We start from the raw sequence: 15,666 nt of genomic DNA on the forward strand, positions 1-15,666 counted from the left end.
CACACTGTGAATTTGTCACACACCTTTCGGCATAGAGTATGTGTTTAACAAGTAACAAAATAAAGGAAGAAATGTATAATTTTAATTTAAATGTAGGGTTTAAATTTAATTTAAAAGTGAAAATAGGAAAATGATACACAATTTAGATTTCATCCCAGAAAATTGATCTCTCTTCTTGTCAGCCACCAGAAGTACATAACTTACATGCAATAATAATCAATCTTGTTAGCATTAAGAGGCGCATGAATAACTTACATAACTTATAAAAACCTTTTATTTAGGTAGTGTCTACCTAAACAGGAGGCATTGGGTAATACTGACATGGATTCTCACACATAGTCATTGCATGGCTTTGTGCTATTTATCAGTCATTCATTTAACATTTACACAGGGAAACAGAGGTAACGTAACTATGCCTAGACCCTGTTGTCTGAGTTCAAGTCTCAGATAGATATTTCTATGTATTTAAAATAAGATGACCATATATATGTATATATATGCATTTAAAATAAGATGACCATATATATGTATTTAAAATAAGATGACCATATATATGTATTTAAAATAAGATGACCATATATGTGTGTGTGTGTGCAACTATACATGTATTACAGTATATATAGTAAAAGCAAATTTAAGTAGTAAAAAGTTGATAGATTTACAAGCAGCCATCAACATAGCTATAAATGTTCTTCCTTTTTTAAATATGTCCTTCCTTTTAATTTATTATGCAATGGACAGTTTACTCATGTCGTTCTATGCCTTTTTTTTTTTAAATAGAATATGGCTTACAGCTGGCAAAATGGCTCAGTGGATGAAGATGTTTTCTGGCAAGCCTGATAACCCAGGATAGGAAAAGGAGAGAAAGGAGAAGGCTGACCCCTGCTAGCTGTCCTCTGACCTCTACACACACAGTGGCACATGAATGCACACACACACACACACACACACACACACACACACACACACACACAGAGTAATGTAATCAAAGTTTAAAATATGGCTTGGACTGTATTCTCTATCAGGATTTGTAGCTATGCTTCATTTAGAAAATGCCTGCATAGTGTTTTCCCCTGTGTAGATGTACCACAACTCATCCATCAACTCCAGGCACAGCTGATTCCATTTCTCCTATGACAGAACAGTTACGTTTCGTTTGCTGACACTCAGGCACATCTATAAGACTAGACTTAGTGACTTGGGTATAGATATGCATTTCATCTTCATTGTTTCGTGGCAATACAGAAACACTCCTATATGTTGATCAGTATTGAAATATAATTGAAATTTATTCCTTTCGTGCCACTAGAGTTCCCATTGGGACATAAGTAAAAACAAAAGAAAACATCACTCTGACCAATACCTGAGCTCTCAAGGATGCTTCAGAGGTGCATGCATGTTGTAGTACACTAGACGACCAACAGGGGGCACTCTCCCAACACTGCAGTCATCCCATTAGGCAAGCTCCCAAAATGCCAAGTTTCAAGTGAGGACTCTATCAAGACCTTATGTTCAGTTAACTTACAACATGGCTCTCTGAATGATTTATTCATTGGGAGTGAAATGCTTTCAATACTATAATCGCAAACACTGTGACTCCTGGGTCCCATAGAATCTAGTGTTCAAACGTGTCTAATTGGCTTTCACTGCTCACAGAAAGACTTTTATCTCTATTTGATAACAATACAATATATATGTATGATAATTCATAGATATGCTTTCCAAAAATTAAGTTTATACTTTACTTTGGCCAAGAATTGTTGGCTTTAACTCATTAGCCAATTGAATAGATATGACCCACCTTGGCTGCCAGCGTGCATGGGGAGATAGGCAGATGCAGCATTCATTTGGTTCACTACACTCACTGCTGGCTCTAAACCATACCCCTTTGCTTACACTAGCACACAGCATGACAACATGAAAGGTTTGAGCTTTAATTCTTCATTCTGTTACTTTCATAGTTTTTGGTTTGTTTTTTTAAAAACAATAATCCTGTTTATTTCAAATGTACTTTGAGTTCTCAGGGAAGGGGAACTTGGGCCACACTAAACCAGTTCCAACAGAGCCTATGCCTGGATCTGAGTCTGCCCACTGAACAGGGTGTGACAATGAGAGCTCCCTTTCTCTGCCACAGACGCATCTGCTCTTCCAGAAGGAGGCGGTGGTTGGGCACCTAAGACCGAAGAAATGGATACCTTTCAACAATGCCTGGCACCGAGACCCATGACAACCAGGCAGGAAATGTCTAATCAAAGATCTCACATTCTGATAACTACGATTTCCTTCTAGCAGGGCATGCACATTTCCCAGGGAGCAAACCATGTCTGCCCTCTCTTTCATCTGAAATATGGATATAGTGGTTTATTTGGTTTGAATTGGTTTTCCTACCAGCCTTGCCTTGCACAGTCTCACTTCACCTGATGATAAACAGATCATATTTGGGGGTCCTCCCAAAGTAAGTTCAGTCACTGGCATTTTAAGACTGGGTAGCAGCAGAGGGTATTGTGAAAGCCAGAGGGAGGAAGAGGCGGCAGGAGCCGGAATAGGGCCAGGGAGGCTTCCGGGGCTCTAGAAGGCAGAGGTTGTTAGCACATACCCACCACATCACTGTCACACCCTTCACTTGACCACAGACAATCTGGGGCTTTCTCCTTAAACGAGCCTGCCATTTGGCCCCAGGACTAGCTGAGGACTGACATAAATCCAGAGTGGTCCCAAAAGTGAACTGAATTACGCAATGGCATAGTTTTTCTCATGTGAGGTTCTTCTAACATAAATAATCCTTCACCCTCCACCCATTTCTCCCACATGCAGTACCAACACACAAGACAACGTCTAACTTCGGAGAACCACATGGGATGGGCCGCTCCTACAGCCTCCACCTGCCAGTATTCCCAGACTTGCTGCTTTAGCAAGAATTAATGCCTGTGACCTATTGGACCAGAAGTGTGAAGGCCTGTTCTGAGCCAGAGCTGTACTTTACACTGCACTTTAATGCTCAAAGCTGATGACAGGCGCTGGAGATTTATTCTGCAAATTCCCCTAGCACTGTTTCCATCCGTAACGGATCGTTCCCCAAAACAGTGTGGCCCTCCTCCAGAAACTGGAAGGTTCAGTGTCTGGCTGGCTGGGGGCGGTCCAGTGTTTGAATTAACAAAGGGCAATGCCGTCCTTCTCAATTGTCAAGAGATGCAGGAATCGTGTACTTAAAAGGCTCGGAGGCAGAACTATGAGCATCCAGTTTTAAAACCCACACATTCTCTGGTTCCTCTGAAAAGCTACAGACTATCGTCATGAGAGCAGGTTTGAACATAGGCGGACGCTTCTCGGTAACCCTAAGATCTCAGCAGCTATTGGGTCTAGAGTGGAGCCTCGGTCCTCAGGGCTTGTCAGAAGGCAGAATCCTGTACTCTCATCCGACAACCTCGGAATCACGGCTGGAGTTCAGATGGGACTCCTGGCTCACTGCCTGGCTCTTTACGTTTATGAAGCGTCAGTGTAGAAGAGAAACTTATATAATGACAACCATTATGTCTGCAGTGGTTGATCCCTCGTTCATGTTCAGGTGTTAGGGAGCCATATATTTTATAAGAGTCTTTGATTTCAGTTACATTAGAAAGTGTATTTGATTTGAAAATATTATTTTAGTGTGTGTGTATATATGTAAATGTATGTATGCATGTGTGTATGTATGTATGCATGTATGTATGTATGCCATATGTGAAGATGCCTGCAGAGGCCAGAAGAGGGTCTAATGATCTTCTGGAACTGGAGTTACAGGTGGTTGTGAGTCACCTGACATGGGTGCTGAAAACCAAACTCAAGCCCTTTGGAGGATCAACAGTGTTCTCTCAACCATTGAAGCATCTCTCCAGCCCTGATTTGAGTATCTCTTTGGAAAACCCAGTCCATTAAATATGATTATCAAAGGTGCTTGGCTTGTCACTCACAGGCAGTAAGTACAGCATCTCAAGATGGACCTGGAGACAGACTAAAATGTGGCTCTACACAAGAAGAGCATCCATGACCACAAGCACAGCATAGTCCAGAGGCCAGGGCTGTAAACGAATCATGCCTACCACACCTACAAATAAGCAAGCAGACACAACCCCACAGCAGCAACAAGACAAACACAGTCACCTCTCAGCATCGGAAAAGATCTTCACATTCTTAGAAACAAGGGAAATGTATAAAAAATATATATATTTACCCACATGGTAGAAACAGTTCTAAAGGGGCTGGGTGTGTGGCTCAGGAGTAGACTTTGTGTATCACCCATGGTTCCTTTCTCAACACCAAAACATTCCCCAAAGACCAAGAATGATTTTAAAGACAGAGTAGGCCAGCAGTAGAATGGTGACTACCGCCCTGAGCATAATTTTTCCAGCTTTGCATTGGTGGAGAAATAATAGAGTCAGTTAAAGGCCAATGTGCTTCCTGGCCTGGTGTTATAACTTGTGGGTGTTTTCTCCCCGGGCAGTCCTATAGGTACACACATGGAGTTTCACTGGAGCATCGTTTACATGGGAAAATCGGGATCGGGGCCAAGAAAGGCTATGAAGAAACAATTACAATGGCCAGCATGAGACGGGGCTGAAGAAACCAGGCTGAACAGATAGACCAGGTTCTGCTCAGCCCTTCTCCCACCAGTTCTAAAACACCGCCAATCACAATGCGCACTTCAGAGAGAGGATGTTAAAAATGGACAAAATGTGGCCTGCGGTCAATTTCAATGCCACCAGTTAGGAGATGGGCCTGACTTCAGAGGTGTTGACATATACAACAAAAAAACAATGTATTGCTCAGACAGGTGGTACTGAGCTCAGTTTTAAATATGACACTACATATTTATCAATGACTAACATAATCTGTAATAAATGGATGTACAGCAAAAAGCCTACGAGGCTCCGAGCCCAGCTGTGAAGAGTGAACATCTTCAGGGAGTGGAATACACACGTGACAGGGCAGGAGGAAGGAAATACAACATCTTTGGTTGTTTTAATTCTTTTAGAGTTATTTACTAATTTAATTATTTAATTCTTTTAGAGTTATTGTTATTTATTATTATTATTATTATTATTATTATTATTATTATTATTATTATATTAAGGAAAAACACTGCCTAAGACCAAGGAAACAGGGAGGTGTTGAATCACAGTGGGGAGACCCGGGCCTTGCTGTATTCACCTCTGGACTGATTTACTCTCGTCTCCCTGTGGCATGTGCCTCACTGATCACCTGTGGTCACACATTCTCTGTCCTTCACCACAACCCAGTGAGCTGGCAATGGGAGTGTATTCTCAGCAGAAGGCTGTGGTGATATACTGTGTAACCCAATATATTGTGTATCCTAATAAACGTATCTAGGGATCAGAGGACAGAGCCAGCCACTAGACTAGACATAGAGGCCAGACAGTGGTGGTACACACCTTTAATCCTAGCACTTGGGAGACAGAGATCCGTCTGGATCTCTGAGTTCAAGGCCACACTGGGAACAGAGCCAGGCAGTGGTGGCACATGCCTTTAATCCCAGCACTTGAGATCTCATGCCTTTGCTTGGGAAGCACACACGCCTTTAATCCCAGGAAGTGACATGGCTGGGTGGAGAACGGTCTATAAGGCGTGAGGAGACAGGAACTAAGCAGCAGTTCAACTGAGACCCTCTGGGGTGAGGACTCAGAGGTTTTCAGTCTGACGATTCGTAGGAACAGGATGGGCTGAGGAGTTGGCGAGGTGAGGTTGGCTGTGGCTTGTTCTGTTTCTCTGATCTTTCAGTTTTCACCCCAATTTATCTGGCTCTGGGTTTTCTATTAATAAGACTGTGTAGCAATTCATGTTACAGAAGGCACTGCCAGGCGCAGTGTGGCAGATCCAGCCCCAGAACCTAGCCTTCCTGGTTCTGAGTTGCTATCATTCCCATCTATTATTACTTTAGGTATTTGCTTGTCTGTGGCATTTCAAATTATTTTCTTTTTCATGCTACATTGATTTCAAGTTATGTCTAAGCAGGAATCCTCCATTTATGAAGTAGCTTGAAAGAAATATTCCAATAATTGAATTAACTGAAAATTAAATGCACTTCCTCTCTTGAAGCAATTTCTACCCCCCTGGCTATTCTGAATATGTGCTGGGTATGAACTCCTGCATCTTGCTCCAGCATGCTGGTTTTCTAGCCTTAACAAGTCAATTTGAGAAAACGACACACCAAACATTTTCTAGTACCTTCTTTTAAAACAAGAAGTGGCTTTGGTGGTCAGGAAAGAAATAAACCATTATCACACAAACCAGCAGCCACCACACAGCCCGCCAGAAAGCACAGTTAGTACCCCCCCCCTGTCCCCCAAATCCTCTAACACCAGGAGATAGAGCAACTGATGCTCATACCCAAAACTTGGAGAAAAATTAGATTTACTCAAATACTCCCCTTTTCTATTCTTTCCTTCTCTCCCTAATCCTTTCTTTAAAATGTTCGGCATTTATTTGTTTGTGTGCAAGTGAGTAGGCATGCACATACCACCTCACACGTGTGGATGTCAGAGGGCAATTTATGGGGGTCTGTTCTGTCCTTCCACCTTGTTGAATTCAGGAACTGAACTCAGGTAGTAGTCAGGCTTGTCGGCAAGGGCTTTTACCTAATAAGCCAGCTTTCTTAAACAAGTTGAACATCTCCTATTTGAAATCCCTGGGACCAGAAATACTTTAAGGTTTGGAGTTGTGGAGATATGAATGAAAATGGTCCCTCATAGACTTGTATGTTTGAAATCTTGGTCCCCAGTTAGTGGAACTGTTTGGGAAGGACTAGGAGGTGTGGCCTTGCTAGAGGAAGTGTGTCACTGGGGGTGGAGGTTGGGGTTTCAAAAGCCAATACCAGACCCAGTCTCTCTCTGTCTCTCTGTCTCTGTCTCTGTCTCTCTCTCTCTGCCTGCTGCCTGTGGATCAAGATATAAAGCTCTCACCTACTGCTCCAGCACCATGCCTGTCTGGTTCCTGTCATGGATTAACCCTCTGAAACTATAAGCAAGCCCCCAATTAAAAACTTTCTTTTATAAGAGTTGCCTTAGTCATGGTGTCTCTTCACAGCTATAGAGCACAGTAACTAAGTTTTGGGACTTGGGGACCTTTGGACAGACTTTGCCAACAAAGCATCTCTAATCCCCAAATCTGAAGTGCTCTAAAATCTGAACTTTTTGAATTTTCGAACTAGCATGCTCCACCAATATCTCTCCTATGAAGTCTGGCATCAACATTTGAACGTCTACCTACATTAATATTTTATAGTCTCTAATGCCTCCCCCTCTACATTTTAAAAAATGGGCAAGAACAAAATAATGAAGTATCTAAAAATATAAATTCTAAAAAAAAAAAAGCACAAAAAATCATGCCACAGATGGTTAGATTATATTTCTTCAGGTCATCTGTCATTCTTGGGAGAAACAGAACAATGATTTCAAAAATTAATGATGTGGTCTGGCTCTAAGGCAAAGCAGGAGGCACATGTTTATACAACTGTATCTTCTGCAACACACACACACACACACACACACACACACACACACACACACCACCTACGATGAACTAAGACGCAAGGAGAAAGGCTATATCCGAGAAACATGCCAAGCTCCACAGTAGAGGAAGAGCATGTGCCATAGGCCCCTTGCAGAATAAACTGGACACCAGCTCACCTGAGTCCTTCATGGGGCAGAGAGCACACTGCATGCCCCAAGCCTCCCCGTACAGACAGCAGCACTCGGTGTACGTCGTCTGCTTGCCCACCAGAGGACGGCTACACACATACTCCTCGCTCAAATGCTCCCAGCACAGATCTTGGTAGACGTCAGTTTCTTCTATTTGTTCTGAAAGGGAAGACACGGTTCCGTGACAATCGCAGGGTTATTTCTCTGTCTTCCACACTGCAGCGGAAGCTGGCAGGTTTCAGAGTTTCCATCCCTACTTCTATGAGCGACGTTCAAGCAACAGTCTCAGCCTGCTCTTCCTTTCCCCAGATCCCATCTTTGTCGTCTCCAGCTGAATGTCCTTCCATCAGCTGACATTCTGCCTGCTTTGTGGTGTCCTGGCTGGATGCCTGCCTCCAGTCCTCTCACTATATAAAGTGCCCATTATCTTGTCATCCCTCGATGGCTTCCCATTCTTCCGATCCTGTCAACTTCCACCACTTCTTTCCACATCCATGCTCTCCTACGCTTTTCATCTGCTCAAACCCTGGACCAGTAACACTTCACTTGAGAATGTTAAGTTCTAAACTTTCTATTTTTGTTTCATCGGAAGGAATCTCCTAAATGTAATGAGTGACTGATTGATCAATAATCAATGACATGCCACATCCTCAGAGATTGGCGGGGATTCCCATTCATGCACTCCAGGGGTCTCCACTTTGCAGAACTTCACACTCTATTCTGGCTAAGCCTTATCATGTCCTGCACCCTGGGCAAACACAATTATGTTTCCTGACCTCGCATTTTCCTCTGACGTTGAAGCATGATGAACCCTCTGGGGGAGCAGCCTTCCACACGCTCAGGCCCTCTGTATCCCGATGTTCACTTAATGAGTACTTCGGTGGTTTGAAAGAAGAATGGCCCCCCATTGGGAGTGGCACTATTAGGAGGTGTGGCCTTGATGGAGGAAGTGTGTCACTGTGGAGGTGGGCTTTAAGGTCTCATATATGCTCAAGCCCAGTGAGACAGATCTTCCTGTTGCCTACATATCAAGGTGTTAAACTCTCAGCTCCTTCTCCAGCACCATGTCTGCCTGTATGCCACCATGTTCCCCTATGATGATAAAGGACTAAACCTCTGAACTGTAACCCATTCAATTAAATGTTTTCCTTTATAAGAGTTACCATGGTCATGGTGTCTCTTCACAGGAATAGGAACCCTAACTAAGACAAGTACATACAGAATATTAAATCTACACATTAACTACATGTGTCTCATTATTTCTCTTAGCAGCTCTCTCAACTTCTTCAAGATAACCAAGGAATTAATGGTCCTATTCTTGAGTAATTTCCATTTTAATGAAAACGACAATCTCGAGCATTGAGCTGGATAGACATTTGTGTCTCACATCCAAACATACCATTTGATTCAGTTGGTTGCACACATCTCTTCTCGGAGGCATCCAGGACCATTGGGTGGGTGCAAAAACAGTTGTAAGAGCCCTCTGTGTTAACACACTGGCCATCGATACAACTGTTAGGGTCTTGACATTCATCCATATCTTAAAAGGAAACAGAACATCACCAAAGAAAATCAGCAATCATTCGTGCTTCATACAGTTATCAAAGTTAACATGCTGATAAATTCAGTCCAGATCCCAAGAGCCATCACATTTGAATTAACTACACCTCATCATCCAAAAGGGACCCTGCGACTGGAAAGACAGGGTCACTGAGGAAAAGTGATGCTGCCATTGCTGCCATTAAATATGGGAAGGAAATACTGAGGAAGGGGACATGCTTAGAAACATTAAGATAAAATGCCCTTTTAAAAATAATACTTTTAAAATGATTTCCTTATGCTGTGTTTTTCTGCCTGTAGTACATGGTTTTCAGCTTAAGTGTTAAAGTCTGTGTGAGTATTTAAAGATGTCTGCTGCTTACATGACCTGACTGATAGAACAGGGCGGTCTACAGACCAAAAGAACTCTGCGGTCGGATCAGTGACCTGGGTTGGAATTCCACAATGACTATGAACTCCTTGCCTGACACCCATTCAAATACAAGGGTGAAAGGTTTTTATTTCTCAAATCTTGCTCAAGAAAGAGATCCACGAAATACTTATCTTTTAAAGACAGATTTAAATTCAATTATACCATTTTAATCATATAGCATTACACCACCCCCACCCCACCCCCCCCACCCCCCCGTGCATTTTCCCAGCACACCTTACTATATTCTCTTAAAGCTTACCAAAACACTGTAATTTGACGGGATCGTAGTATGTCCCTTGCTTACAGTAGCATTCATACCCGGGCTGAGTGTTCAAACAGTAACCGTTTTTACAGATCTCCTCCCCAAACAGCAGGCATTCATCGGCATCTGTAGCGACAGAAAGAGGAGTATGTTTTTATTTTTTCCATGAAGAAGAATCCAAGCAACATCTGGTTTTAGATTAGATACTACGTTCAAAAGGTTCTTACGATGTGGAATTTAAAATTAGGCCCAGTTGGCAGATGCGGAAAAGTGATGAGGTAAAAGGTTCTGACGCCACCTCACGCTTGGTGAGCTGGTCTGTGGAGTCCACAGTGGCTCTCAGAACCTGCTCTAGCACAGCCTTCGTGAAATGGGCCTGTCTCTCTGTGGTATACGCTGCCCCATTTACTAGCTGAGATGGGCAAAACGGCCAAGAACTATTTGATGGAGCACGAAGAAGGTCTTTTCAGGGGAGGGGGGGTCAATGCATGGAACTGCAAGTTATGAAGGGGGTTGGCAGGCCCACTTCCCCCACAGAATTAACTCTGGGCCATCACAGTTGTCTCTGTGACAAACGGGACATAACTGGGACCCTAGTGTACTAGCACTCAAAGGATAAAATGAGATAATCTATGCAAAGGGTTCTGGACACTCTGAGGTTGCCTGTTCAAGAAGTTCGGAGCTGATGCCACCTAGCTCTCAGTTTGAAAACTGTCAACGCCGTGGAAGACCCGCTCAAATTTACACAGACGGAAAACGGCAGAGCCAAGCACAGAACACGTGGCTGTAACAGTCTGAATTCCATCGTCTTCCCTCACTTGCAGTACTGTTAGAAGGAGGAACTGGCTTTATATGAAAGAGAGGATAGCTTTATAGCAAAACTGAGGTTTATAACATGATGTGAAATTTAACTGCAGTCCTGTAAGAACAGGGCATGTGATATTTACGAACCTGAAAACCATTCAACACATAATGCAGACCGAGTCTCCTAGTCCAGCTGGACTAAATCATAAACATATTTTAAAAACCCAAACGGAATTTCTTGTTCAGCTACTGAGTCCATACTTTTCAAATACTAGCTTTCCAAAAGTATATGGATAATAAGACCATTTTCATGGTCTCTTTTCCAGCCAGTTTCCAGTTTTCAATACTAAACTATAATGAAAAAAAAAAATCACCTTATATAGAGTATGTCACAAAAATATCTCTAACACGGAACGGTCAAAAGTCAGCTAATGAGGAACTGTTCATACATATATTCACCAGAATAAACAGGCTCCATACTTATTTATTCAACAACAACATGAAAGATAAAAACCAGCCATTTGGGTTTTCCCATTTTCCAGTCTTCATTATGAATCTGTGGCCATTAGCAAAATATTATTGGGAGAGTAGGAAAGGCTATTCAAAAAACAAGAGTCTTAGCTTTCAAGCTAATCATAAAGGGCACCATGAGAATCAAACCTACATGCGCATGGTTTATATAATTTGGAGCGTATGTCTAGGTGAAGGAATACCTCCTGACTGCAGCTTTTTGTGGTCAGTAGTTATGCACATATTAACATATTATTTCATTGGAAGCTCGCTGCAGTTCTGAAAACATTCCTGTTCCAGAGGTGAACAGTTGGAAACTCAGTAGGTTCCATGACCTCTCAAGGTCACATAGCCTCTAGTAGTCTGACCCCAGATCAAGAGTTCCATCCAGCATCCACAGAGACCTTCCTCCGGGGGTGGAATAAAGGGCTTGGCCACCAGTTTCCACAGCCCAGCCAAACTCTACCACTGTGTAAGCCCAGCCAGGCTTCCACCCGAGTGACGGGCACGTGTTGCAAACTCATTTGCACTCGATGCTGACCTTTATAGTTCTCACCACCCGTGTCGTAAGAGGATTCTCCAGCAGGGACAAAACCCTTCCCTCGAGGGCACATTTCCGTGAACTCAGCTGATTTTAAGAGAGACAAAAAAAAAAAAAAAAAAGCAATGAGTTGAAAAAGAAAACAAAGAATCAACATTTTCCCGAGTGCATGTTTTTAATCCAGCTTCGCCTTCTCAGATTCAGAAACTTTTAAACACTCAAGCAATAAATCCAGCATGGTCTCAAAGTCATGGATTAGGTAAGAAGACGTCCAATGACTCTAGAAGTTGATCTATCTTTTTTTTTTTTTTTTTTTTTTTTTTTCTGAGACAGGGTCTTACTGTGTTATCCTAGCTGGCCTATGATTCTCTAGACAGACCATGCTGGCCTCGAACTCACAGAGATCTAGCTCCCTCTGCCCCCCCTCCCCCCCGAGAACTTGGTAAGGGTGTGTACCACCATGCCTGGCAACTGACCATATGTCCCACTTCACCCAGGTTTTATTTGATATCAGGATTGCTATTTTTTGCACTACTGTGGTGGTTAGTGTTCTGAAGGTTTAGGAAGTGCCCATACAGCAAAAGTTTGGTTAAATACTGGTATTTGTGGATAATGCCGTCATCAGTATAAAATAAGAGGAATCTGGACAACTAGAGAGATGGCACATCATTTAAGAGTGCTCCTTAATCAGGAGGATTGGAGTTTGGATCCCAGCACCCACATAATAACCTCAGCTCCAAGGAGGGTATAGAGGCAGGAGAATCACTAGGGCTTGCTGTCTTCCAGCCTTGCTAAGGAAAACTTGAGTCCAAGGTTCATGGAGAGACCCTGCTTCAAAAGACTAGGCAGAAAGTGATGGATGAGGAAACCTGGTTCCAAGTACACAGATGCGCACATTAACCTGCACATGTAAGTGAGCATATGCTTACACGCGCACACACACATATATGCACACACAAAAACAAACAAATAAATAACGAGATGGCTCTTATTTTGAAGTGGAATAAAACTGAGTTATCTTTCATAGCATCCTACAGAGCCTGACTGTAACAGTGCATTCTATGACAGGCAGAATTTAAGAAAGCATATGGAGGTGGGAGCAGGGGCAAAGGCTCTGGACTGGAGAGTTCTTCACTGAAGGACAGCCTCTTTGGAGTCACTAAGGCAGTGAATGCTATTTCAGGACCCCAAAGTCAATAACCAAAAGGTACTCCCTGCCAGGCCCCTGAACACCATGTGACCAGGCAGTGGGAACACAGCAGTCAGTAGATCTTACCTGTCCCCTGGACAGGGCAGGGGAAGATTTCACAGTTGTCCCCCCAGCCAGCGCCTGACGTACAGCAGCACTCTTGTTTGGTGACGTTGGGGGCCAGCACATTATCGCAGAGACTGGCATCATTGAGATTATAGTAGCATTCCTTCTTGTCTTCTCTGGGTTGATGGTCTACAGCAGACTCTAAGGAGTATAGAGGAAGTATACAGTCGAGTACAGATCATGACAGGACAGAGGCCATGGGCATGCGTCCCTTACGTGTCCTTGACACGAGATCATCTTCCACCTTCAAGGTCAGGTTCTCCCACTTTAAGACAAGCATGCACTTGAGTCCTGAATTTTGGCAGGTTTCTAATACACTCCAGGGAGTAAGTCTGTCAAAGCCATTTCCTTTTACATTAACCCATTACTTTATTCTTGTAAACTTGGCTGTGAGCAGTTTCCATTTCTGCTTCCTTTTGCCAACCCAGGGCCACTCTTTACAGAGCTGTGACACCTACTTAAATTATTGAAAATTTTCCCCCAAATGGGACCGGAGGTCTGGGGCCACATGTAATAGTTCACCCTTCAGCAGTTATTTGGATCAACCAAGTCAGTTCTGAGTAGTACATACTGGAAGACACATAGAAAAACAACGTGGTAACCTGGTGCCCATAAAACAACCTCCCATCCCTGGAAATCTACCTAGCGAAATGATGCAAATATATAACACAGAAGGAAGCTGTGAGCTCCAGCCAAACTACAGGACAGGACTGCAAGTCTGGGTTCAGATTCTGTTCATAGGCCCCCCCCCCAGAAAAACATATTCTACTTCTCTATGACAATACACTAACAAGTTGATATGAAAGAACATACATGATAAGGACAAAGTCTACTCATTTTCAGAAAATAAAATATAAACAATGGAATGATTAGAGTTGATGGTCTTTACCTCCTTGATTATTACATTGTGACGGGGCTTGGAAAGGAATATAATTTCTTCCACCAAATGCTATAGGGTTCAAATGATTGCCTATGGTCTGGTTGTAATTTATCACTTATAGTTTTTATTTTAGGCATCAAATAAGAGCTGACAATGGCTATCATAGTTACCTGGCATATTGTCAACACAATGCTCTTATTAGAACCCTACCATTTTTGAATGATTAGATCCAAAGAAACCACAAAAGAGAATATTTACCAGTGAGGGGAAGACGAAGTAAGAATCCAACACAGACTTACTGACTTTTGAAGTTGGTAGGTCATGATATGAGGGACATTTAATAAGTCATTTTTACAATCGTTTGTTATGTATTAGTTTTGTCAGGGTCAAGTTGACCCTCATGAATTTCATCAATAATATACAAAGCAGTTTAAGGGCATTTCTAAAGCAAGAGTTCATAAAATGCCATCAGGAAAACTATTCCTTCCTTCCTCTTGAAACAAGCAAAGAATCAAACAGACCTTCCAGATTCATACTACTCTCTAAGCAGAGTGCCAAGGAGAATGCCAAAGATCCTTCTAGACCTTTACCTGTTGATTCTCTCTGACAGATTTTTGGGCTTGGACTCTAAATGAGTATGGACAGCAGGTGGTACTCCAACCAAGTCCAAGAGTCTAGGAAAAGACTCAAGTGCTGATTCCCATGTGTCAGTTATGAAGTGATTTCAAATCTGTTCTTTGCGTGTGTGTGTGGACTGGGTAAACCCACCGCCACCCTTGCCTGACCCCTCTTGCGTCACTCATGTGCAGGATGGACTTTTACTCCTGTTTTGATGGAAGCCATCTTGGTTAGAAGGGCTCCATGCCTTAGGAACAGAGTTATTAGCGAAAACCAAGGACGGCCATTTAAAATGATCATGAAGTCAATTCCAGAAACCTTATAGAAAAATTTACAAGTGTTTCCCACAATATTTTCAATAAATTTTCAGTGTTACTGTTCGGTTTTACCATCTTACTATATTCAGCTAGGCTAAAAATGGTAGCTATTAAGTAATGTATTAAAAACATAAATCAGGAAAGCAACAGTTTTATAGGTGAAGTTTAAAAAAAGATTAATAATATTTTCCTTACGTACAAAGTTGGAGTATGTCTGATTTATTTTAATAAAATGCAGTATTATGTTGAAGAGCCCCAATGTTGATAATAAAAAAAAAAAACAGGGTTCATTCTAAATCAAAGCATGACAAATTACACACATATACATGCATATGTAATTTACCTACATATTACGTTTTGTGTTCTTTTTTTTACATTTACATTTTACATCACAGAAAACAGCAAAATTATCTTTGTTTTTTATCTCGCACTGGAAGGAGGTAGAGATTATTACATAAGAGGCACAATCAACAATACAATTGTATTATTCAGTTCTTTTCAAACGCTGATCTTATTTTCTTTCCAAGCTCTTTGAGAGTTCAGTGTTTACACAGCTGAAGTGGAGAGCCAGGCGAGCCTTCATCCATGTTGGAAAGAAACGCAAATTCTTTCTCAAAAACTGATCCACAAAGGTCATTCTGGGAAAAGAATACAACATCCCCATCTCCTAGACCTTTAAATGGTCAACTTCCTAGAGCATTTTTCCATTGGAGTAAAAATCTCTGGTGTGTGTGTGTGTGTGTGTGTGTGTGT

General features: G+C 42.2%; 1 protein-coding gene across 2 annotated transcripts in view; it reads right to left on the reverse strand.

The window, feature by feature from the left end:
- Ltbp1 (latent transforming growth factor beta binding protein 1) overlaps positions 1–15,666 on the reverse strand; it is a 392,973-nt gene that overhangs the window by 19,460 nt on the left and 357,847 nt on the right. For both annotated transcript variants that reach the window (XM_059248705.1, XM_059248704.1), the window contains exons 27-31: positions 13,060–13,239; positions 11,784–11,870; positions 9,926–10,054; positions 9,094–9,234; positions 7,683–7,853 (exon numbers count right to left, since the gene is read on the reverse strand). In XM_059248705.1, the coding sequence (XP_059104688.1) occupies positions 7,683–7,853; positions 9,094–9,234; positions 9,926–10,054; positions 11,784–11,870; positions 13,060–13,239 (708 nt within the window). The remainder of the gene's footprint in view (positions 1–7,682; positions 7,854–9,093; positions 9,235–9,925; positions 10,055–11,783; positions 11,871–13,059; positions 13,240–15,666) is intronic.

Source organism: Peromyscus eremicus, chromosome 22, assembly GCF_949786415.1.
Source record: "Peromyscus eremicus chromosome 22, PerEre_H2_v1, whole genome shotgun sequence".
In the NCBI taxonomy this organism is placed as follows: Eukaryota; Metazoa; Chordata; class Mammalia; order Rodentia; family Cricetidae; genus Peromyscus; species Peromyscus eremicus.